The following is a 22,004-nucleotide window of genomic DNA, read 5'->3' on the forward strand; positions in this document are numbered from 1 at the left end:
GCACAGCTTGGTACTGTATGGTAGAGTGCCACCAGGAACATGCTGTAACAACTAAAGAAGTGTATAAAGCAAAGCACTGCACTGCCTCCGAGGCCTTTTCTGCTTCCAGGCTGTTGTGTTGGTGCATCCAGCCTCATTCATTCAGGTACAATAGAAGTGCTCATTGCTCAGAGGGGCAGAACAGGGACATATTCTAGGAAGAAGCTCCCACTAAACCCTGTGATTTACATGGTTTTACTGTTGCCCTGCATAGCACATTAAAAGAAACTAAACTTCTTGCAGAAAAAGGATATTGCTAAATTGCAATGATCAACTTTTATTTTGCTAAAGGGCAAAGAGCACGCGCAGTTGGTTCTAGTCATAGTCAAGAGAACTGAGTAGACTTTGGAGGACTGAAGGAGGCTAGTTAGTATAAGGACGTCCCCAGTCATTCATCACAACAGACAGCTGTGGGATGAGGTCTCCTATATATTGGCCCTGTGTGTGAATCTACAGGCGCGCGTTATTTAAAGCCTGATCTATCATCCCTATACTACCAAATCCATAGGTTTATCAACCAGTGTCAATGGCCAGATCCATGGACATCTATCAAAGCATGTCAGTTTTTAAATGAGAAAACAAAGGACACACACACACACACACAGTGTGCAGAGTTTAATTTTCTCTCATGAGCACAAACACACACAATGCATACAAAGCTGCTGACTCTAAGAAAGCTTGGACGAAACAAGTCATAATACAGCGCTCTTTATTCTGCAGACAGACGTAATACTGGACAAAAATAGAAAAACTCATGATTGTATTTTTTGTTCAACTCAAAGATAAAATCATGAATGTGTACTTCAAAGATGGATGTACCCTTTAAATCTTACTGAAACATTTCAAATATGTATACGCACTGCACAGTACAGAGAGTTTGTGGCACCAATCAAGTCATTCTTCCGAGTAAAATTTCTCATTTCCTAAAACTGTTGACATGTGTTATTTAGAAATCCTCACGAGTTTATAGTAAAATTATGTCTTTTTTCCATGCAATTCAACCTGAAAACTGCTAGACTGTGGCTTTATTTTGTTCAATTAGAAAAAAAATTGTACACATTGACAGATAGATGGATTCAATCTGGTAAAAGAAAAGTCTTATACAGTTTAATGGTACCTGGGTCATGTTTGTGCCTTGACTTCATAAACACAACGGGACATCAAGACTAAAAGTGTAAGTTGAGCGTTATAAGAATTGGGTCAAAAATGAAGTTTCTCCTAAAGTGGAAAGGCTCTGCAGTCATTAAAATCATGCTTTATGAGTAAATATTTTTTGATATCTCATGTGTCTGTTGGCATTTCTGCCTGATGGTGGCGCTAATGGAAAGTGGTCCCACATGGAAAGGGTTTGAGTGAGCTCAGTAAATTTCAGACAATCTGCCATTTTTATATTTGATATTTCTTCAGGACTAGACTCAATAAAGATGCTAACTGAACTGTCAAACTGAAGTGCACATCTTATGGCAAACATTTCCTTGGTGTGTTTGTTTCCCACAAGAGTGACGCATATTCTACACAAATATTTCCTCAGGATGTTCAGGAGGTTTCTGTATCACTGGTTGTCGTCTATCTCTTAAATATACAGATAAGAAATCATCAGCACACACCAAGGAATCATGACAAAGCGATTTGAGCATTGTATTGATCAGGGATACTCATCAATTCTGGTGTTATTAGTAACAGACCATCTCACATGGTTTGACCATTAATGGCATTTATCACACATAAAAAAACAGGCATAAATTGTGAGCCTCTTCACATTAAATTCTGATGATAATAACTTAAAGACATTCACCAGGATCTCAAAATCTCTTCACAAGTATGGACGTCTTTGTAAGTTAACGAAATAGTCAAGGAAAGTGTTACAGTACAATCACAATACGTTTGGTCTGCAGCGACACGTGAGTGGAGACCCATGTGGTTACACAGAATAAAGGCCAATAACAGTCAACACAGCAGTACAATAATGTACTCAAGTTTTCATCTTCAGCACGAACCCCTTAAACAGCCACATTTATCACAGTAAACAAAACATTTCAATAAGACAAACAGCTGAAGAAAGTGCAACATGAGATGGCAAAATGATCCTCGAACGATGAAGCTGCCTCGATGACATATTTGAATGTGGTCCCATCCAAGCTTACTGAGAAGCAACGCTTGACATTTACTATATTTACAAGGAGTTAAGAGTTTATATTAATATGTAGATACAATACATTTCTTCTTATTAATGAGGTATGTACACCGATTGACTGAGAGCGCCATGCACTGCAACCTGAGATGAAATACAAGCATACACTGTATTTCCTCCACTTGTTTGTTTTTTTTTCAAGCTGCGGTGCATTGAGCTGTCTTGGCTGTGGTACATATGAACATACAGATCATTACATCCTATATTTTATGCTTCTGTCTTCATCTTACTTATTTTCTTAAGTATTTAGCTTAGTGATACATTTCTGATGTGAAAGCCAGCAGGAACCACCACATCTGAATGTTGAAACCAGTGCTGAAGTGACTGAACATCTTCTAACAATCATTAGATGCAGCCTTGAAAAAGAAAACTCCCAACTGTTTTCTTACTAAAAATATAAAGGACACTAGAGTCTAAATGGCTAATTTAATCTCTTCTTACAAGTGCATATTGGGTCATTTTAAAAGTTATTGTGGGGCGCCCCAGTGGATTAGAGGCTGTGATGCTGACCATTAACTGTTAGGAGACCCTTTGTTGCATGCTACTCCCTCGCTTTCTCCCCTCATTTCCAGTCATCTGTGCATACTTTTGCTGGCACATACAGTCTATGGTTAACATCCATGCTGTTATACATTTTGGGCTGCATGTGGACATGGACAGATGAAAAGATTTACATCAATGTCTCTCATGTTGTCACACTCGGCTGAGTTGGTTGCTGCTGGCTTACACCACCACATATCCAACAAGTCTCCATGCCGCTGCCTCAACTTGAATTTTCTGTTTACAGTATTTGACAAAAACAGGGGTGAGCGTTAAACTTCAGCTTCAGGCTTCAATCCCTCTAAAGACCAACAGGTGACATCATATGGGCTATGTCCATTTTTTTCCACCACCATGTCTACGATGATCTTCTGGGATTTGGCCACCAGGATGGTATGGATGGACTGTACCATCAGATGAAGGAATGGGGTGGTGGTGGTGGTGGTAGTGGTGGTGGGACTTTCGCCAGTTGGTGTAAACGTTGCTTCCATCCTTTTCAGAATTAAAGTTAATGTTTTATATTCACACCCCGCTCAGTACCTGGAAACCCAAACACTGAGCAAACCAGTGCAAGAGACAACACACACACACACACACACACACACACACACACACAGTGGATGCACAGATTTCTACAGATATCTCATATCTCCATGTTCGTTGTTTTATACATCTGCACATGAATCCTCTGGGTAGCGATGGGGAAATGAGAGTGTGTGTGCACAGGAGCATATGTTTACTCTGCCCTCATTAAGTTAATGTATATACTGTATGTGTGTTTGTGAGCGTCAGTACGTGCAGGTATTTTCAGGCACATCCTTGTTTTCTTCTGCTCGGTCTTCTCAGTTTACGTGTCCAAGACGGATCTTTTCACCTGCGTTCTTCCTCCTCCTTCTAGAGAGCCTGCTCGGTGCTGGAGGCGGAGATGTCCAGGAGTCTCCAGGCTGCATTGGGGTTCAGCTCCTCCTGGTCACGACACAACGCCCAAACATACATCATCCTCATCACCTTCTCCTGTTGAGAGGGGGGAGACCAGAGGGTCAGAGACAGTATGGAGAAGTTGGAGGGCTCTTCTAGACTTAAGTTCACATTTCAGAGCAAAGTGTTGAGGATGTACGATGCAGTTAGAGTAGATGCAGTTTAAAAACAAACATCAACTTTACAAAAAAACTCATATCAGTTGACTTATAGTCTATTAGTTGTATGAACTAAAACAGTCCAGAGTTCTGTTGCTACATCAAACATGAAATTCAAAGGAATTAAGACAGATGCGAATGGAGCATGATCTAATTTCATTTGAGTTGTTTACTTCCACTGAATGACTCTGACTATATCAGATTCACTATACTGGCACAGTAATCATGAGTGTACTGACCGGATCTCCTTCCACTATGTCTCCTTTGGGGCTGCGGATCACCATGACGACCTGAGCCTGGAAGGTGATGATCAGCACGGGGCCCTGGTCCATCATCTTCCCCATCGCTAACTACAACACAGAGAAAGGAAATGAACAAATGAAGTGAGAAGAAAACAACCAAAGAGCAAAGTCACTTTCTGCAGTAACCTGATTTATTAAACAAACACTGAAAAGTGACAAAAAGATAACAGTTATTACTTTGGATATTTGAGAGACTATGTGTGTGATGGCTGGTGTACATGTGTGAAACACTTACATCTATGTTATCAATGTCAAGGATTTTGGACTGGAAGAGCAGCCCCAAAGCTCTGGCCTGCTGGATGGGATGAGCCAGCTGACTGTATGTCTGAAGACAGGAACATAAAAACACATTTGGCATGAAAAGTTATGCTTCACACATACTGTATGCAAATCACACTGGACAGATTTGTGAAGGAATTGATGTAGAGCTGGTTAACCCAAAGTGAAGAACTTGTCAGGAGACTGTAATGTCTAACACAGGAACATTTACTCAAGCTTGATTGATTCTGCAGTCTACTTCTGGAGTATTTAAACCCTTCACCAAATCCTTACCCTTACTCCAAATAAGGTTATTCTTCTTACATCTATGACTCTATGTTATTGAACTATAAACAAGACACTGTGCTGATTAACGCTAAGTGAAGTCACGTAGTCTGTATGAAGGTCACTTGCTATCCATTCTAACACCAGTCTGACCGTCTGCACAAAGCACAGCATATCTCCACCTGACCTTGGTTGCCATAGAATACAGCCAGCCTTATCAAGACAGTTGCTTATCCCAGCCAACCTCAGTAGACGGAGAGGTGAACCGCTCTAAAATAGACAGGTCATGACCTGCTGCTCCCAGGATAGAAAATGACCAGAGAATGACCCAGGGGAATAAATATTTCCCCCACCAGATTAACACAGTGGTTCTCTGTCTGTGAGGGTTTCTATTTCTGAAAGACTGATTAATATGCCTGATGTAAATACACTGAAATCTTGACAAAGATACGTCTGAAAAAATGTTAGATATGCAAATATGTTACAAGTTATATAAGGATATAGGGAGATGAAGAATTTTATTTAGAACTGATTAGAAACAAAAGTTAAAGGCAGCAGTATATAACTTACAGCTTCATAGCACCAGTCTTTTAATACGTCCAGCTCTCCACGGATCATAGCCTGCAGAAAGGACAGTGACACTGTTTATGGTTGTTCACAATATTGCAGAGGTATTTCATAAGTGAGCTTAGGCAGCAAAACTGATTTATTTTAGTAAATTATCTTTATCACAGTGTATGCCAGTTAAATTACTATGGCAACTTATACTTTAAATCAAACCTGTTCAGATGCAGTTTTAAAAATGGAAACAGACACCACATCACTGTAAAGATGGTAAGGTGTAGTGGGGAGTAATAGTAGTCTTGTGGTCTCATAGACAACAGATGTTCATTCCATTAAACCACAATCAGTGTGATTAGATGCCAACTGACAGCCAGGCTCCATCCCTGGTTTTAAAGCTGCAGTGCGGGACTTTTGTACAGGACTTTTGTCTCCCTCTTCTGGAATTGTGAGTAATTACAAAAACAGTGTTGACACTGTCTGAGCCTGCATACAGTGGTCCCTAGAGATGATAAGATGACGATAAGGGCAGAGGGGAGAGAAACGTGATGGAGTTGTCAGATGAGGTAATTTGTAGCCTATCTACTGCCACAGAAATGTGTACTTCCAGCACTTCTGGCATGCCAGTGTGGGAAAGTCGCCACAGACATCAGATTTAAAAACTCTGTGTACTGTGAAGTACAGAGAGATTTATGTGGTGGTGATAGGCTTAATCGGCACTGTGTGAACTCGTTTGGGAAGAGCTTGAATGTAACAGACGTTCATTCATATGTACAAGTTCTACACTGCAGGTTTAAATTAAAGCACACATTATCTTTTTTCATTAGTATTATTATATGCTTGCAATTTTCATAAAACTGCATCATCATCTCTTGTTCTGTGACCATGAAGGACACAACACATTGTTTTGTTTCCTGCCATCAGTCATTTGAATTATGTTTTCATCTGTTCAGCTTTCTTTGAAATCTGACATTATTAATCTTAAGAGATGAAGTCACGTTCTGAATCTGATCTAAGCTAGAGTATAGAAATCACACTTAATGAAGCGAGATCTTTATCAGTAAGTCTCCTCTCAGCCTCCTTAGTGAAATACCCCTCAGTTATTGAGCAGAAATATGAATGAAACAGGCAGAGTCAAGACAACTCAAAGAGAAAGAGAGAGAGAGAGAGAAAACAGAGAAAAGCTAGGCAAGAGTCTGTTCACCTCCAGTATGTTAGGGATGATGTCTTTCTCACACTGTTTGAGAAACGAGTCTTTGTCAAAGTTGGGGTCTGCCTTCACGATCTCCGTCAGCACCTCTGACATTTCCGTCTTAGAGAAAAGACCACCTGGAAATAACAAACAGCGACAACATCAGCAGCAGCAACAAGAAACAGATCAGCTGGTACGAGGCATGGGATGACAAAAAATTTTGCTTTTTCAATATCTTCATTTATCTAAAAAAACTGGCTACAGCCTAAACATGGAGAATGTCTTTTATTCTCTACCATTGATTTAGAAGACACACTCATAGAGTCAAAGTAGAGATTGTGCAAGTGGATGAAAACACGTATGTGCCTGAGAACAACATGACACCTTTCTCTGCATTGAAGCAATGCTCTTAAAGGACCAGTGTGTAGGATTAAGTGGCATCTAGCGGTGAGGTTTAAGATTGCAACAAACTGAATCGCCCTCCCCTCACCCTCCCTTTCCAAGCGTGTAGCTCCCTATGTAGCTATAAAGGGCTCATTCTAAGGTAACGAAAACACGATTCTTATTTTCAGTGCTTATACACTAATGAAAACATACTTCTGCCAATAGTAGTAGTTATTACTGTTATTACTAATTAGTTATTAGTAGTTATTGCTGAAATGGGCAAACATGTCCATGTTTACCTTTTCTGTTAAAACTTAATATTGAATTTATAAGGAAACATGATTTCTGGATAAATCAAAACTGAAATGCCTAGAGTCAATTTAAAATGCACTGGTGTCCAAACTTCTTTCAAAGTTAATCATTATTTAAAAATGAGGTGCCAGTAAGATCTATGTGCAATAATAATAATAATATCAACTACAGCAGGGCTTTACCTATGAGGTCAGTGACTCTGTCAGTCACAGCTCTGGATGCTCTGATGAGGGCGTTGTCACTTTCATCATATTTCATCTTCATCTCAAAGAACCCTGCAGGAAACAAAAAAGAAAAAAAAACAGGGGTGAGGAGAAATTGTTTTCATTGTTTTTCAGTGATGATGGTGGATAAATCCTAGACCTGTGATGGCATATGGACCACTGTCAAGATATACAAGGTGTACACCTGAGGCCTTAACTGTGTTAAATTGTTATGAAATCTACTGTATCTGGTGCCACCTGCTGCCTCTAAAGGCAATTACACACATTCATACTAAACACAACACTAATTCTTATCTTAACTAATAAATCCAAGGGATTTTCTTACTGTTAAAAACTACATTTTTGTCCTTGAAGTCCTTCCACTGTTGGTACCACTTTGAATCCTTGTGAAGAACAACACCCATAGCCTCCCTGCATCACAAAAATACAAGAAAATCAGAGATGTTTACAGCAGTCGAGGTTATGATATATCATTACAGGATGCTCCTTTAAGTAGGAGTTAGAGGGTAAACAGATTTGAGTCACTTACTCATTGGCCTCGAACACTCTGGAGTCACTGTCTGCTCCTTTAGATGAGAAATCGCTTCTCTTCCTTAGCTGAGGAGGAGCCCTGTAAGGGCCGGCATCACCAACGTCTATCTCCTTCTTCATGGTCTCCACACTCTGCAGAGATGACACACAGATTTAGTAATGGTACATGTACAGTATTGATACTGAACCGCTCAGTAAAGGATTGAGTTCAGTATGCAGTCTAGGTCTTAGCATGTGTGAAACCCAAAATTCAGAAGTGCGAGTTTGACCCAAAAATCTTTAGCAGTATGTTGGTTGTTGACTGTGTGACTGTAGCAGTCAGGTCAGCCCAGCTGTAGCTAGTTGTGATGGCATGGTGAACCATCCCAGACCTACTGTTTCAGAGAACCATGGCTTCCCAGTAAATTACAGCAACCGTGGACAAAGAGTAAATGGATCCAATGAAAACTCTATATCACTGTGTTATCATTGTTATGTCTCTGGAAACAGCTACATCACACATGCTAACTCATTTGCAACAGCATCACTCAAATATAAACTTAATTAAGCATTAAACTGACTGGCCATAACAATTAAACATATCCTCACAATGCTTGAGTTGAAGTGAAACTGACATATTGACCTATACAAATATTTCAGCGCCTTCATTTGTACAGCTAGAATTTTGGCCCATGAGCCATTTTTCATAATAGACATAGAGAAACTTAATATTTGGCATTTGTTTTCCCTGCTGTATTGAAAACATAACAAGTCACACTACATATCAAGCTGTGAATTTTCATAGGCAGCTGGACAAGGAGGAAAAAATCAGACGTTCCATCATCAGCGCTGTAATTCAAAAGCAAAAGCGTGGAGTGATATGATCATCAGCTTTAGCCAGAAGGTTTTCGTCTCTAACCTGTGAGATGGCTCTGAACGCGCTGGTCCTGCCCAGTTTTCCTCCTCCCTTGGAGACAGACTCAGCCGAGTGCATGGCTGTCTTGGCTGCCTCCTCCACACCTTCCTTGATCTTCTTCCCTATGTCAGTACGACTCATCTCCCCAAGACCCTATGGCAAGAGTGCCAATACACACACACACACACACACACACACACACACACACACACACACAAAAACAGACACACAAAGAAAAAAGAACGTTACTCAGTTAATAAGGGTAATTTGACAGAACATTACCTTTTCTGAATCTGAGAAGGCTTAACTTTATTTTCCCATTCAAGACATAATGTATTTTTTGACGTACACTTAAATATCAAATATGTAGCCGTGTAACTGCATCATGAGGATGAACCTCTATTTCAAAATGGAAACTATCTGTCAAAGATGTGATAAATCTAGTATGCCATGGTTGGGTGTATGGATTCTGAGCAACTGAGCCAGTATCTTCGGATGAGTGTTTTCTTGCTACTGTGCTTCCTAGATAATAACGTACCTCCTTCATAGTTTCCGACAGGGAGCCTAAAGTCTTCTTAAATACCTCTGAGGTCCGCACCGTCTCTGCCTCTATAGTTTTCTAGTGAAGGAAAAATATAAACCAACATGTAAAGCACCTACTGGTTGATACAGAAAAATTACAATTGTGCATAAAAACAATTAAAAACAGGATGATATAAATCATTTTCTTACATATTTCCTGCGTGCCTGTTGGAGAGCATCAGACTCCTCGAGCTTCTTGGCCTCTTCTCTGAACTTCTTTATGTTCTCCTTCATCTCCTGATTCTTATTGAACTCCTGACGCAGGTTATCCACAAACTCTCCCAGGAAACCTTTACGCCCAGAAGCATATCGCACCTAATAAAACAAACAGATACCATATAGCATAAGAGTCCACGTACTAATTAGTATGAAATAAAGACATTTTTAAAAAGGGGACAAAGCAGTCTACTGACACAGATAAGTGAAAATACCTTTTAACTTTCTAACTAAAATGAATTCTTTGAAGTTACAAAAATAAATAATTATTTTCTTTGATGCTATCAACAGTGAGTACATGAGCGTCATTTGAAGATGAATGAGAGCTGTCAGTGTCTACCTGCACAGCAGCTGCTGGACTCCTGTGTAACCTGTAGGCATCTCCTCTCCACACTGAGGACACCAGAGACCTGGAGCTGAGGGCCAAGGCACGTTTGCCAACCAGCTGCAATAAGAAGAAACTTTCTGTCAGCTACAAACATCAACTCCCCCAACACTGGTGTGGATGGAGAATAAATGACAGGTAGATGATGAAATATGCTCCCTAATAATAAGCAGTAATTCAAGATAATAACATATAAATAACAACATATGGAGAAAAAGATTCATTTTGTTGTGTTGCTACTTGGTTTTCTCCTATTTAACATTTGTTTTGGCAATTTACAGGGTGGTAAAACCTGGCTGTACTTCACAAGTTAGTAATGTTAGATTTCATAGCCTTCTAACAGCATATATAGATGGGTGACAAATTAAAGAAAACCCAATATAAATTGTCTTAGAAAGATTTGGGCTGCCATGAAACACCAGAACAGCTTCGCTGCTCCATGTCATAGATTCTACAAGTCTGATGAACACCATTTTTCCAAAAGATATTCCCTCATTTGGTGTTTTGACGATGGTGGCGGAAAGCTCTGCCTAACACGTCGTTCCCAAATCTCCCACAGATATTCACCTAGATTGAGATGTGGGGACTGTGACAGCCACAGCATATTATTTTCGTAGTCTTTAAACCAATAAGTGACCACTTGTGCCCTATGAATAGTAGCATTTTCATCCTTGAAGAAACAACCATCAGAATAGAAATGCTTCATCACAGGATAAACATAGTCACCCATAATCATGTGGGGCAGTGACCCTTCCTTCTAAGGATACATGTTGACCACAACACGACCATGCCAGGAAAATGCCACTCAGAGCCACACTGTCGGGGTCAAGCATTCATGCCCATGTATGTATGTATGTATGTATGTATGTATGTATGTATGTATGTATGTATGGATGGATGGATGGATGGATGGAGTACATTATTGGTCCCAAAGGGAAATTAAAGTGTTACAACAGCCACTTGACATAAATCAAAATACATAAACAGTGAGGTAGGTAAAAGAAACAAATACAATTAAAAGCTAAAATATATACAATAACTAAATCGACTGACTGAAATATAACAATATATAAAAAATAGAATAAATAAATATAGAATAGAGAGTCTTATAATCACTTTAACCGCTGTTACTAGTCAAACCCTCACCATTTAAATAGTCTTTATAACTGAACAAGCCATATGTGCCCTGATAATAAACACTTAGTGAAAGTCTCTTCCTCTTACAATCCTGAAATAGGAATTTTGGCTTTATTTCTACTACTAATGTTTTTCAACATACTTTATTTTGATGGGTGTTAACCAAAATTTGTGATATATATATCTCATAATAATCAGGTATACAGAGTAGGGGTGGGAGTCACCAGAGGCCCCACAATACGATATTATCAAGATACCTGAGTCACAATACGATATTATCAAGATACCTGAGTCAAAATATAATATTATTGGGATTTTAAACATTTTGCAATATGCTGAGTATTGCAATAACATGTATTGCCATTTATTACCTTTTTTCAACTGCAAATTATGTCCCCAAAGGAAAACTTTGTCAACATCTGTTTTATCTAATACACGGTTCATCGCACTTCTATAATTTTTATTGCAGCACAAATGGAGACTGTCAAGCAGACAGACTGACCGACACTGTCATAAAAACCTGTCATATAAATGTAGCATACACCTGACAAACTGAACTGTTTGTATTACAGTCTGCAGAGTCTAACGTCACTGAATGTAAATCTGTGTAGACTACTGCACTATTACAGGTATTTTGAACAATGCAACTACAAAACAGTTATGCTACCCCTTCAGCAACTGGGGAATTTGATGTTTGAAGTACTGTTAAACTGAAATTAAATTAAATTAAAGAGAGTCATTCATTGTGACAGCTGTGACAGCACAAACTGTATGGTACAGGTCGGTCTGTGTAGCAATAACACCTCGACTGACTACATGTGGTCCACACTTCACCCCTTCATATAGTTCATCCTCTATTACAGAATCTCATGGGTCGCAGATCTTGAAACCGGGTATTAAAAGTTGAGCCCCTTTAAATACTATAGAGGCACCATGTTTGGTAACAGCTGTTATCAACATGAATTATGTGACAAAGTATGATAAGAAAATGCATTTACGTGCAAGATAAGTTAGCTTAAAGTCCTCAACAGCCTGCAAAGTCTGACTGGTCACAGGATTTTGTGTAACAAAAAGAAGACATTACATAACCTTATTATTAACAGCTAGATGTTGTATGATAACTGCTCACCGAAACGATGCTTCAGTGCCTAATGTAAAAGACTTTTCTTTAAACAGAATAATACTCGTTTTAAACTAACACATACAGACATATTTATACGTACAAATCTAAAACTAAACGTTTACTTAAGACGTGACGTTAAACACGAACACCACCGCGAGCCTGATGGAACACGGCCTGTTTCTAACCGACGTCTCGTGCTCTTGCTGCATTAAAAAACGCCCTCCGGAATCTCCTCCACATAACTGGACATTCACAGACGAACACCGAAGCTGTTTATTAGCCGCTTATTAACTGTGATAAATAATCTGCTGGAGACGTGAGAGCTGTAATGAAGGACATGAATGATTGTCTCACCTCGTAGCACCGACACACGGAGGCTGCCATCTTGATCTTGAAATGCGCGGAGCAGCCACGTGCATCCTTGCTGCGGCAGCTGACCTTCCGTTCAGCCAATAGGAGCCGAGCTGGTCCTTAGAGGGGCGGGGCCAGCTGTCAGCACGGCTTTAAAGGGAAAATCCACCCAAATAATGTTAATTAGCTCGATAGATAGATAGATAGATAGATAGATAGATAGATAGATAGATAGATAGATAGATAGATAGATAGATAGATAGATAGATAGATAGACCTTCATACATTTGTTCTTGTATAGATGCAAACATTTCACCTGCTGTATATAGTCACTAGAGAGGCCCATAAAAAGACCTACTGGACAAAAGTTTTAAATGAAGTATAGTGCAGTTTTTTTTCTATCATTTTACTGTCATTTTGATAATACAATAAGTATGATCATGTAAGCAATTGAGCTTGAAGATGCCATACATTACAATAAAAAGCTGAAAGACATAATTCATAAAAATAACAAACAACAAGCTGCAATGATGAGTTGATTAAACGATTAGTTGATAGACAGAAAATTAATTGGCAACCATTTTAAATAAAATAATAATAACAATCAAATTATTTGTTTAGCTTAGTCATTTTTAAAGCCAAATTTCAAACAATTGATTATTCCAGTTTCTCAAATGTGAAGATGTAATGTTTTTCTTTGTTTTAAGTAATTGTAAACTAAATATCTTTGAGCTCTTGACTGTTGGTCAGACAAAACAAGACATTTGAAGATGTCATCTTGGCCTGTGGGCAATCATAGCCTACTGGGCATTTTTACAGTACTTTCTCATGTTTTATAGATTAAATGATTCATTGACAAAGCAATTGGCAGATTAATTGAAATAATCATTAGTTGCAGCCCTAATCAAACACACACACAAAAGAGTTTATTAAAAGATACAAAACACACACAATACAGGATATGCTATTTCTATCCATTAAACATTAAACAAGTAAAGGCTATTGTATGTTCCTTCTTAAAGTCCCCCTATGCTCAAAAATGTGATTTGCTTGTTATTACTTCACTTGGATGTTTGAGCTTCACTGTGCAGAATAATGTCTGTGCAGAGTTTGACGCTAGAAGGCTGTTTTTACATTCAGCAGCTGAAAGTGGAAAATTTCTCTGTGCTCATTGAAAATCTGATTTTAAGGGATGGGCCTACAAGCAGGATTTATGACATCACAACCATTTTGGAGACAAACATGATCCAGTATGCAATTTACATAAGTGTGATGTGGAAACTTGAAGCCTCCAGTGCACAAACACTGAGAATTGAACTTTACAGTGAAGGACGAGACATCTTGGGTCCAGCAGTTAGACTTTTGAAATAAACAATACTTGCATATTCATAGATTCTGGAGGGCAAAGGAGTAGATCTCATTTTAAGAATTTCTAACCCCATGATTGAACTTTTTTATGGAAAAAACAAATCAGTGACAAACTATTATTCAAAGCAGAGCATTTTCATACGTCTTAAAACATTTCTGGAGGGGATTTTGAACTTAAAAGTAATTTTTTCCCACGGTTTTATTTTTAAATTGTTTTCATTTCTTTCCAGCCTTGAAGTGGCAAAAATATCCACCTTATTTCCATTTATTTACCTTTAAAATAGATTACTTAAAATAACAACTTCACACATACACCATAAAACTTAAACAACTGGATGTTTTGGCACTACTAAGGTTTCCATGTGAAAGTGCGTTGAACTTTAATGATGTTAGTATTCTTTTGTCTCCTGACCTTGTTATTCTCTCCATGTGTTTGACTGTGGTCGCTATCTGTCGGCATGCGTGTAAAGCGCGCCCCCGTCAGGCAGCTATGTGAAGTGCAGGGACTCCTCCCCTCCCTCTGCAGAGTTGGGAGCTCTCCCTTTCTGCAGCCAGCTCGCCTTGACAGCCAACACTGGCGCAGAGTCTCAGCACAAACCCATAGGCTACCATATTTTTTCTGTTTTATAACGATAATTCACCACCTGTACTACTTTTCACACATCCTCTTCCGGAGACAAGCGTCGGAGCGGCCTCGTCTAGAATGGGGAACCGAGACGATGAATACGATTTCTTGTTCAAAGGTAAAAAAAAAAAAAAAAAAAAAAAAAAAAAGATGACTGCATTCCCCCTGTGCACAGGCTCACACCGACAAAGCTATGCTTTATAAATGCCTATAAATCTCTTACTGTGTCATTTTCTGTGGCAAGATTTGAATTTTTTAAGGAATCGGACTAATGTTTTTCATAGAAACTGCTCGGATGGCAGTCGCTCGGTGTTATTACAACATAATGCTGTCATTGTAACACTACAACGCCTGCAGCTATATTTATAGGTAGCTATAGGATGCAACACCCTATCCGTGCTCGGCCTTTTTATTAAACTTTGATCAACTCATAGAGGGGCATTGTTCGCTGGAGCCAGCTGTTTCCTCATCTACTGAATGACATTTGATGTTTTCTACTGCTCCTTCCACCTTATGAGGGTGATTAAAGCCAGGCCTATTAGCCTCTACTTCTCCTGATCAATAATCTTCCTCCTCAGATGCTCAGCCAGTTGTTATTGACATTGAAAAATGCAGCAACCTGTAATGTTGTGTTTTATAGCGTTATTATGACAGTCAGCGGGCCTTGTCGCCGAGACTGAGGCGCACTCAGGTCCATGTTTATCTTTGGTGCTCAGTCTGATCCAGAATGCCTTCCTTTGATCGTGATATCAGCTCCTGTGGCACATTAACATCCTGGGCCTGTAAAAGCCAAAAGGCCATTTAGATGTAACAAAGTATCCTCTGTGGGATGAATAGGGCATCTGCCGGAGGCGAGGGCTCTCTCTCTCCCTCTCTCCCCCTCTCTCTCTGTCTCTCTCTGCCCGAGCCATCGTCCCTGTACCCGGCCCGAAACAGGAAGGGCAAGGCGGCCTGAAACTGTCGATTCAGGTTTTGATGAAGCCTGTTATCAGCTTCCTGCAGCCCGGACCAGCACGATGTCGGCAGGGACAAAGTTCGGCTCTATTTCCTTTGTCTAGGGAAAGAGAAAACAAGAAGGCTCCACCTCTGCTGCTGCTGCTGCTGCTGCTGTGCTGTGAGCAGCAGCCACCTCAGGCCAGTCCTGACACCAGCTCAGCCCCGGTCCACTTCCCTCTAATGACTCATTACCACAGCTTAACACAATCAACAGGGTCTGTTAATGACCAATCTGTGTGGTCAGTTTATCCTGTGGATGCTATTCAGAACCAAATTGGGTCCGGTGACTTGTGGTGAACTTATGAGACTTGCAGATGTTTTTCTTCCTCTATCATTTATGTGCAATCCCCGAATTACACACATAATTGATTCACACAGTTCTTTCTTATTGATGTCTCTTGAATCTCTGAGGAAAGTCTTAAATGAGGGTTGGTAGATAACATCAGGGGTAAGGATCCTACAGTTATCTGTGTGGTCTCCTGAAGATGTTATTTCAATGGGTCATTTATTGAATATCAGCAGCCTCAAGGTGTGAAAAGTCAAAGTAAAACACTCTGTTAAGGATGTAGCGGGGGGAAGTGAAACCCTCATTTATTTGGTTAGTTATAATCAGCAAATAACACTCTACCGTCTCGCTGATGTTTTTTCAGCTGGTCTAGACTTGGTGAGGTTCTCAACATTTTAGGTTTTGTGGGCCCCTAAAGGGAAGTCTTTCCACCTTGTGGCCCCCATCATAGGTTGGATATGGGTAGTTTGATAAGTATCAGAGCTGATGTACATTATATAAATATCTGCTATCACTTATATTCATTGAATAACAGAGAGCCACAGACTTTGTTTTTAGTGCCACCACAATCAATTGCCTCATGTTACTGTACGCACACAAACGCAGAGGCCAGCACAGATTTTAAAACTGGGAAAAACTGGTATTCGATTAGGCTCTTGGTAACAGCAGATACACTAAGCTGAGTAGAGAAAAAGTAGGATCAGTGCATCCCTAAGTTCAATCAAAGAATGACTTGCAGTTTGTAGATTTGTAATGATCAGATTATTAGATTTTTAATGATCAGATATGGCTAAAAAGAAAAGATGTACAGTATCAGATTACAGTTCATCATACTGAATCTGTTAGACAAGGCTGTGCTGTGTTTGCTGAGCTTTTTTCTCACCATGTCACACGCTGTTTTTGATGTAATGTAAAGATTTTGTCTTTCTGATAAACAGCACTGAGAAACTACACACCAACTAACTAACTAACACACCAATGTTTCATTCTTAAATATCAAAAATAGGACTTTTCATGAAGCTGAAGTGTATAATAAATTCTAAATGGAAATGTAAGGCACATTCTCAGGCCCTATTGACACTAAGGTTATGTGTTAAATCAAGCCTTTGTATATGTATTTTGTGAATTGTTACACTACTTTATGGTATAAATGTGTGTTTTTATTATCCCATAAATCATTTCATACACACACACACACAAAAAAGTGACACCCCTGGGGTTTGCTGAAACCAACATTTAGAGGCACTGCTTTATGCAATATCATCATTTCTTGACTCTATTAATACACGGCCCATCCTCTCACCCTCCCATCACACATACAGCATTTACACACACACACACACACACACACACACACACTTGTCTAATATCTTTCCTCCCTCTCTACTTCTCTCTCTCTCTCTCTACCACAGTCGTGTTAATTGGGGACTCGGGTGTAGGAAAGAGCAACCTGCTCTCTCGATTCACACGGAATGAGTTCAACCTAGAGAGTAAGAGCACTATCGGGGTGGAGTTCGCCACACGCAGCATCCAGGTGGACGGCAAGACGATAAAGGCTCAGATCTGGGATACAGCGGGACAGGAGCGCTACAGAGCCATCACCTCGGCGTGAGTCCGTCTCTGTGCAGAGCAGATAGTTCTGCCTGACACCTACTGTAAATGGCCTCAGTGTGGAGAAATACTAATGCAGTGCAGTCACAATTGACACTCTATCCTTCAATCTAGGTTGCTTAAGATGAGGCAGATTGTTGTGTGTGATCCACAACAGCCAGTTTAAGAGGTACATGGGCCTTCTGATCAATGAATAGAAGATCAATGAAGATAGAGGTTTAAATCTTGTTGAGTTAGACACTGAAAGCCCACTCACTGTCCTACAGTATACATGAGTACATTTGAAAATGTCATATACAGAACCAGTCAAACGTTTCACCTTCCCATTCCCATGAATGAGGAAGTGTGTCCAAACTTTTGTTGTAAATGTAAGCTTAGATTATTTGTATGTTTCAGAAAGTAAAGTTTCACATCAATCTTTCTAATTTCACATTGAACTGGATTTAAGACCAATTAAAAGAAAAAAAAAAGTAGAATATGAGCCCACTTTAAAGTAAACATCTCATAACAGTTTTGAAAACCAAAGTTGTTAACATGATAACATGACGTTCACGTGTTTAGTTAACCCCTTAACATCCACCCTTTTTATAGAATTTTCGCCTATTTGGCATACCCAAATGGAAAAGCTTATAACAGAAGGACTGTAAGGCCATGATGCGTGTATTAGGCTTCATTTGACAAGTGACATCTTATAGTTTCTGGAAATGTGTTTGTTTAGCATGTGGCTAAAATACAAACAAAACTACATCAGTTCAAATAAGGCTCAAAAAAGTGTTTTTGGTCCTCGTCTATAATGAGTCATATTTAAATAACAATAATTAGGACATGCTTTATGCCAGAACTATGCAGAACACCGTATACCTTCTACATCTTGTCAACCTGTATAAAATTCCAGACCTCTAGGCCTAACTTTATGGGAGTTAGTGAGTTTTTAGTTTGTGGTGTCACTGGAGTCCCCGAACCTCTCCAATCATCTCTAATTGGCCAAATTGTGCCAATTGCTTTGACACATTACTGTGTGATGCTACTGCTTACAACTGGCTAAGGCGGGTCGCCGGTGACCCGGTGGATGTTAAAAGGTTAAATGCTGGTGTATATTCTGCATCAGTCAGTGTATAAGCAAGAAAAAGAAAGTTGTCATGAGAAATATAACCTCTAATATCTGGAGTTTTTAGAATGATTTTTAAGACTAAACCATAGAAAAATTAGACGCTTTTCCTACTATGTCTAGTCAATGTCTGCTGTGTAAAAGGCCTGTTTCTCACCAGTAAAATGTGTTTGGATCCTAGTTGTCACCATCATCTCTTGGGTCTTTTTTACAGATACTACAGAGGGGCGGTGGGGGCGCTCTTAGTGTACGACATAGCCAAGCACCTGACCTATGAGAATGTGGAGCGCTGGCTGAAGGAGCTGAGGGACCACGCCGACAACAACATTGTCATCATGCTGGTTGGCAACAAAAGCGACCTGCGCCACCTCCGGGCCGTGCCCACAGACGAGGCCCGGGCCTTCGCAGGTACTGGAACTCACAAAGAGACTCGAGGACAGCTAAATATTGTCGTATGGGCAGGATTTTATAGACCTAATACATGTTTTTAACTTGTAGCCTTTTGTTTATTGTGTGAACAGTTTTTACAGATATTTGATATGTATAACAATCTAAATTGTCAGTTGCTTGTGCTGCTGTAACACTTCACAATGAGACCAAGGACCAACAAAGTGTTTTCACCTTCAATGCCTCTTTCTCAGAAATCATTAGACCATCATAGAACCTTTTACCGTACTGTTTAAAACAAGAATCTGTTTAAAACATAACGCTACTTGTTTCTCCTGTTGCCATTAGAACAATAAGCTTTTATTGCTGTTATATGTGTTTTCTTTTTACCCTGCAGAGAAGAACAATCTGTCATTCATAGAAACGTCAGCCTTGGACTCAACAAATGTTGAAGAAGCCTTCAAGAATATCCTTACAGGTATGCTTGTGTGCAGGGGTTAGACATCAGAACTACATTGCTGATATTATATTTCAGGAATAAGAAAGGAAAGTACTTTTACATTGTCTTTGTGAACTGAAGTCAGACACTAATACTTCCCAAACCTTGGTCTGATAACAGACATACATACCGTTACTGTGTGGAAGATTTTACCTCACAAGCTTGTATTAACACACTTTGTATGATGTGAGAACTGAGAGTTTAGTCTTCTGCAGTTTGTCCTAAAACAAGCTAATATTGAAAAAGTGAAGGAGAGATATTATGTGCAACTGACAAAAACTCATTTCTGGTCATTTGAACTTGTGTAACTTCCTCTCACTGTAGGAAGTTCTTTTTATTTGTTGTTTGATCTGTTCCGTGTAAAATTTCCTGTGAAGTATCAGCCTTTAAAATAATTCAGCCGTTTCCATCTCTGGATGTTTCTTTAACTTTTTCTGGATGTACTGGTATGCCAACAGATCCACCAGGTTTTTCAGTTCCAGGTATTTAATGTTGTTAGAAAGGTAATCTTGTAAAAGTAATTTTTGCCACCCAGAACAACAAGAGAGTTTTGTTGGGAAAAAGGCTGATTTGTTCCTCTCATCTCTTCAACAACAGAAATCTACCGCATCGTATCGCAGAAACAGATTGCTGAGCGGTCTGCCCATGATGAGTCCCCAGGAAACAACGTGGTGGACATCAGCGTGCCACCGACCACGGACGGCCAGAGGGGGAACAAACTGCAGTGCTGTCAGAACCTGTAACCCATGGCAACCGCCCCTCCTCACCTGGGTCGATTACTAATTGAAATCTACAGTGTTGGTATGCTTCCATCTGCCTGGGGTGCAATATTGTCTGAATGTGCACTTTTTAGATCAACAGAATTGGTTCCATTATGCCACAAAAGATCAATCCCAGAAGGAAGTGTTTGAATGGATTTCAAATTGTAATCCGACCCAGGTTCAGTCTGCTACATTCTAGTGCAAAAACAGGACTGATGGTACCGCGTGAGTAGCTACCACAGTTACCTTTGATAGCGTAGCAGAATAGCTTTGCCTGAGACCTTGTAAGCCTAGACATCTCCCTGATAGATGATTATTGCCACATGTTGGAGCCCTGGGTTTGAATCCTGCCTGTTTCAGCAGTACCAACAGTCCTGTTTTTGGGCTCCACTCCTCCCTGTTCAGTCATCATCTCAAAAGTGGTTGTGACGCTGCTGATGCTTATTTCATTTTTATGTAAAATATCTTTTTTTTTTTGTTGGTTTTGATTTTGATAGCTTGTCTGCTCACATACATTATATTAATGCCATGAAATTAAATTTTACAATATTACATTGCTGTGTCCGTTTTTTCTTTTAGCAAAACATACATAAAATGACATACTGTACCTGCACATTGATCATACCACTGCACCAAAATATAAAGCAGACAGTGGATTTATAACAGTGGGTGATCTTTAGTGATTGCACAATCCAATGGACCGACCTTTTGATCAGGTCAGACTGTGGTGGCGGTGTGGTGAAGTGGTCATAGTCATAGTGTACACTGGGAGTCAAAATATTAAATGGGAAAGACAACTCTGGAAACGTAGACACCAAGAACATAAAATGGGTATGACCCCATTCACAGTGATTGATAGTCAGTGGTGGAAGATGTATTCAGATCCTTTACTCAAGTAAAAGTACTGCTACAACAATGTTAAAATACTCAACAAAATGTACTTAAAGTATCAAAAGTAAAAGTAATAATTCTTCAGTGTTAAATTACACTAGATTATAAATACTGATGCATCGACGTGCAAGCAGAAATTCACTGTTGTAGCTAGTTGAGTTTTAACTGTTTTATATACAGTTATGTAGTTTAATCCAGTGGTTCGCCCCCTTTTAAGGGTCACAAGATAAATCTTAGGGGCATTTGTGATTTGATAAATGAGGTAGGAAAGAACAAAAAAAAAAAACAAAGGTCTGCAATTCAAATATGTATTAATCCTTTCAGGACCTTTCTCCAATTGTTCATTTATTGTGAAATATTAGATAATTTCACCTCTTCAAGCTTCAAACTAGTTAAAGCACCAGTGTGTAGAATTCAGTGACATCTAGTGGTGAGGTTGCAGATTGCAACCAAATGAATACACGTCACCCTCCCCCTTTAAGTGTGTAGGAGAAGCTATGGTGGCCACGAAACGTGAAAAATGCAAAAGGTATTCTCTAAAGCCAGTTTTTGGTTTGTCCATTCTGGGCTACTGTAGAAACATGGCGGTGCAACATGGTGGGCTCTGTGGAAGAGGACCCACTCCCTATGTAGATATAAAGGGCTCATTCTAAGGTAACAAAAACACAATGATTCGTATTTTCAGGTGATTATACGCCAATGAAAACATACTTATGAATATTATATTCCATTTCTGTAAAGTCTGTCCCACTAGATACCACTAAATTCTATACACTGCACCTTTAAGTGAAACCATTCAAGATGTTTAGTGAGGAAATCACTCTCCTG

The 22,004-nt window shown here is 39.5% G+C and overlaps 2 protein-coding genes across 2 annotated transcripts; one reads left to right on the plus strand and one right to left on the minus strand.

Annotated features, from left to right (window-relative positions):
- Positions 1 to 731: 731 nt before the first annotated feature.
- On the minus strand, positions 732 to 12,713 carry LOC122993116 (mitochondrial import inner membrane translocase subunit TIM44-like). Its single transcript, XM_044367003.1, has 13 exons — positions 12,648 to 12,713; positions 9,989 to 10,093; positions 9,583 to 9,747; positions 9,389 to 9,469; positions 8,854 to 9,003; positions 7,954 to 8,087; positions 7,750 to 7,835; positions 7,383 to 7,475; positions 6,517 to 6,641; positions 5,322 to 5,372; positions 4,444 to 4,533; positions 4,146 to 4,256; positions 732 to 3,784 (listed from the first exon to the last, which is right to left on the minus strand). Exons 1-13 carry the CDS (start codon positions 12,675 to 12,677, stop codon positions 3,665 to 3,667), a joined length of 1,341 nt encoding a protein of 446 aa, XP_044222938.1. The 5' UTR covers positions 12,678 to 12,713; the 3' UTR covers positions 732 to 3,664.
- Positions 12,714 to 14,517: 1,804 nt separating this feature from the next.
- On the plus strand, positions 14,518 to 20,837 carry LOC122993122 (ras-related protein Rab-11B). The gene is made up of 5 exons (XM_044367013.1): positions 14,518 to 14,755; positions 17,332 to 17,527; positions 18,853 to 19,046; positions 19,423 to 19,503; positions 20,122 to 20,837. Exons 1-5 carry the CDS (start codon positions 14,716 to 14,718, stop codon positions 20,265 to 20,267), a joined length of 657 nt encoding a protein of 218 aa, XP_044222948.1. The 5' UTR covers positions 14,518 to 14,715; the 3' UTR covers positions 20,268 to 20,837.
- The last annotated feature ends 1,167 nt before the right edge of the window (positions 20,838 to 22,004 follow it).

Source organism: Thunnus albacares, chromosome 12, assembly GCF_914725855.1.
Source record: "Thunnus albacares chromosome 12, fThuAlb1.1, whole genome shotgun sequence".
In the NCBI taxonomy this organism is placed as follows: Eukaryota; Metazoa; Chordata; class Actinopteri; order Scombriformes; family Scombridae; genus Thunnus; species Thunnus albacares.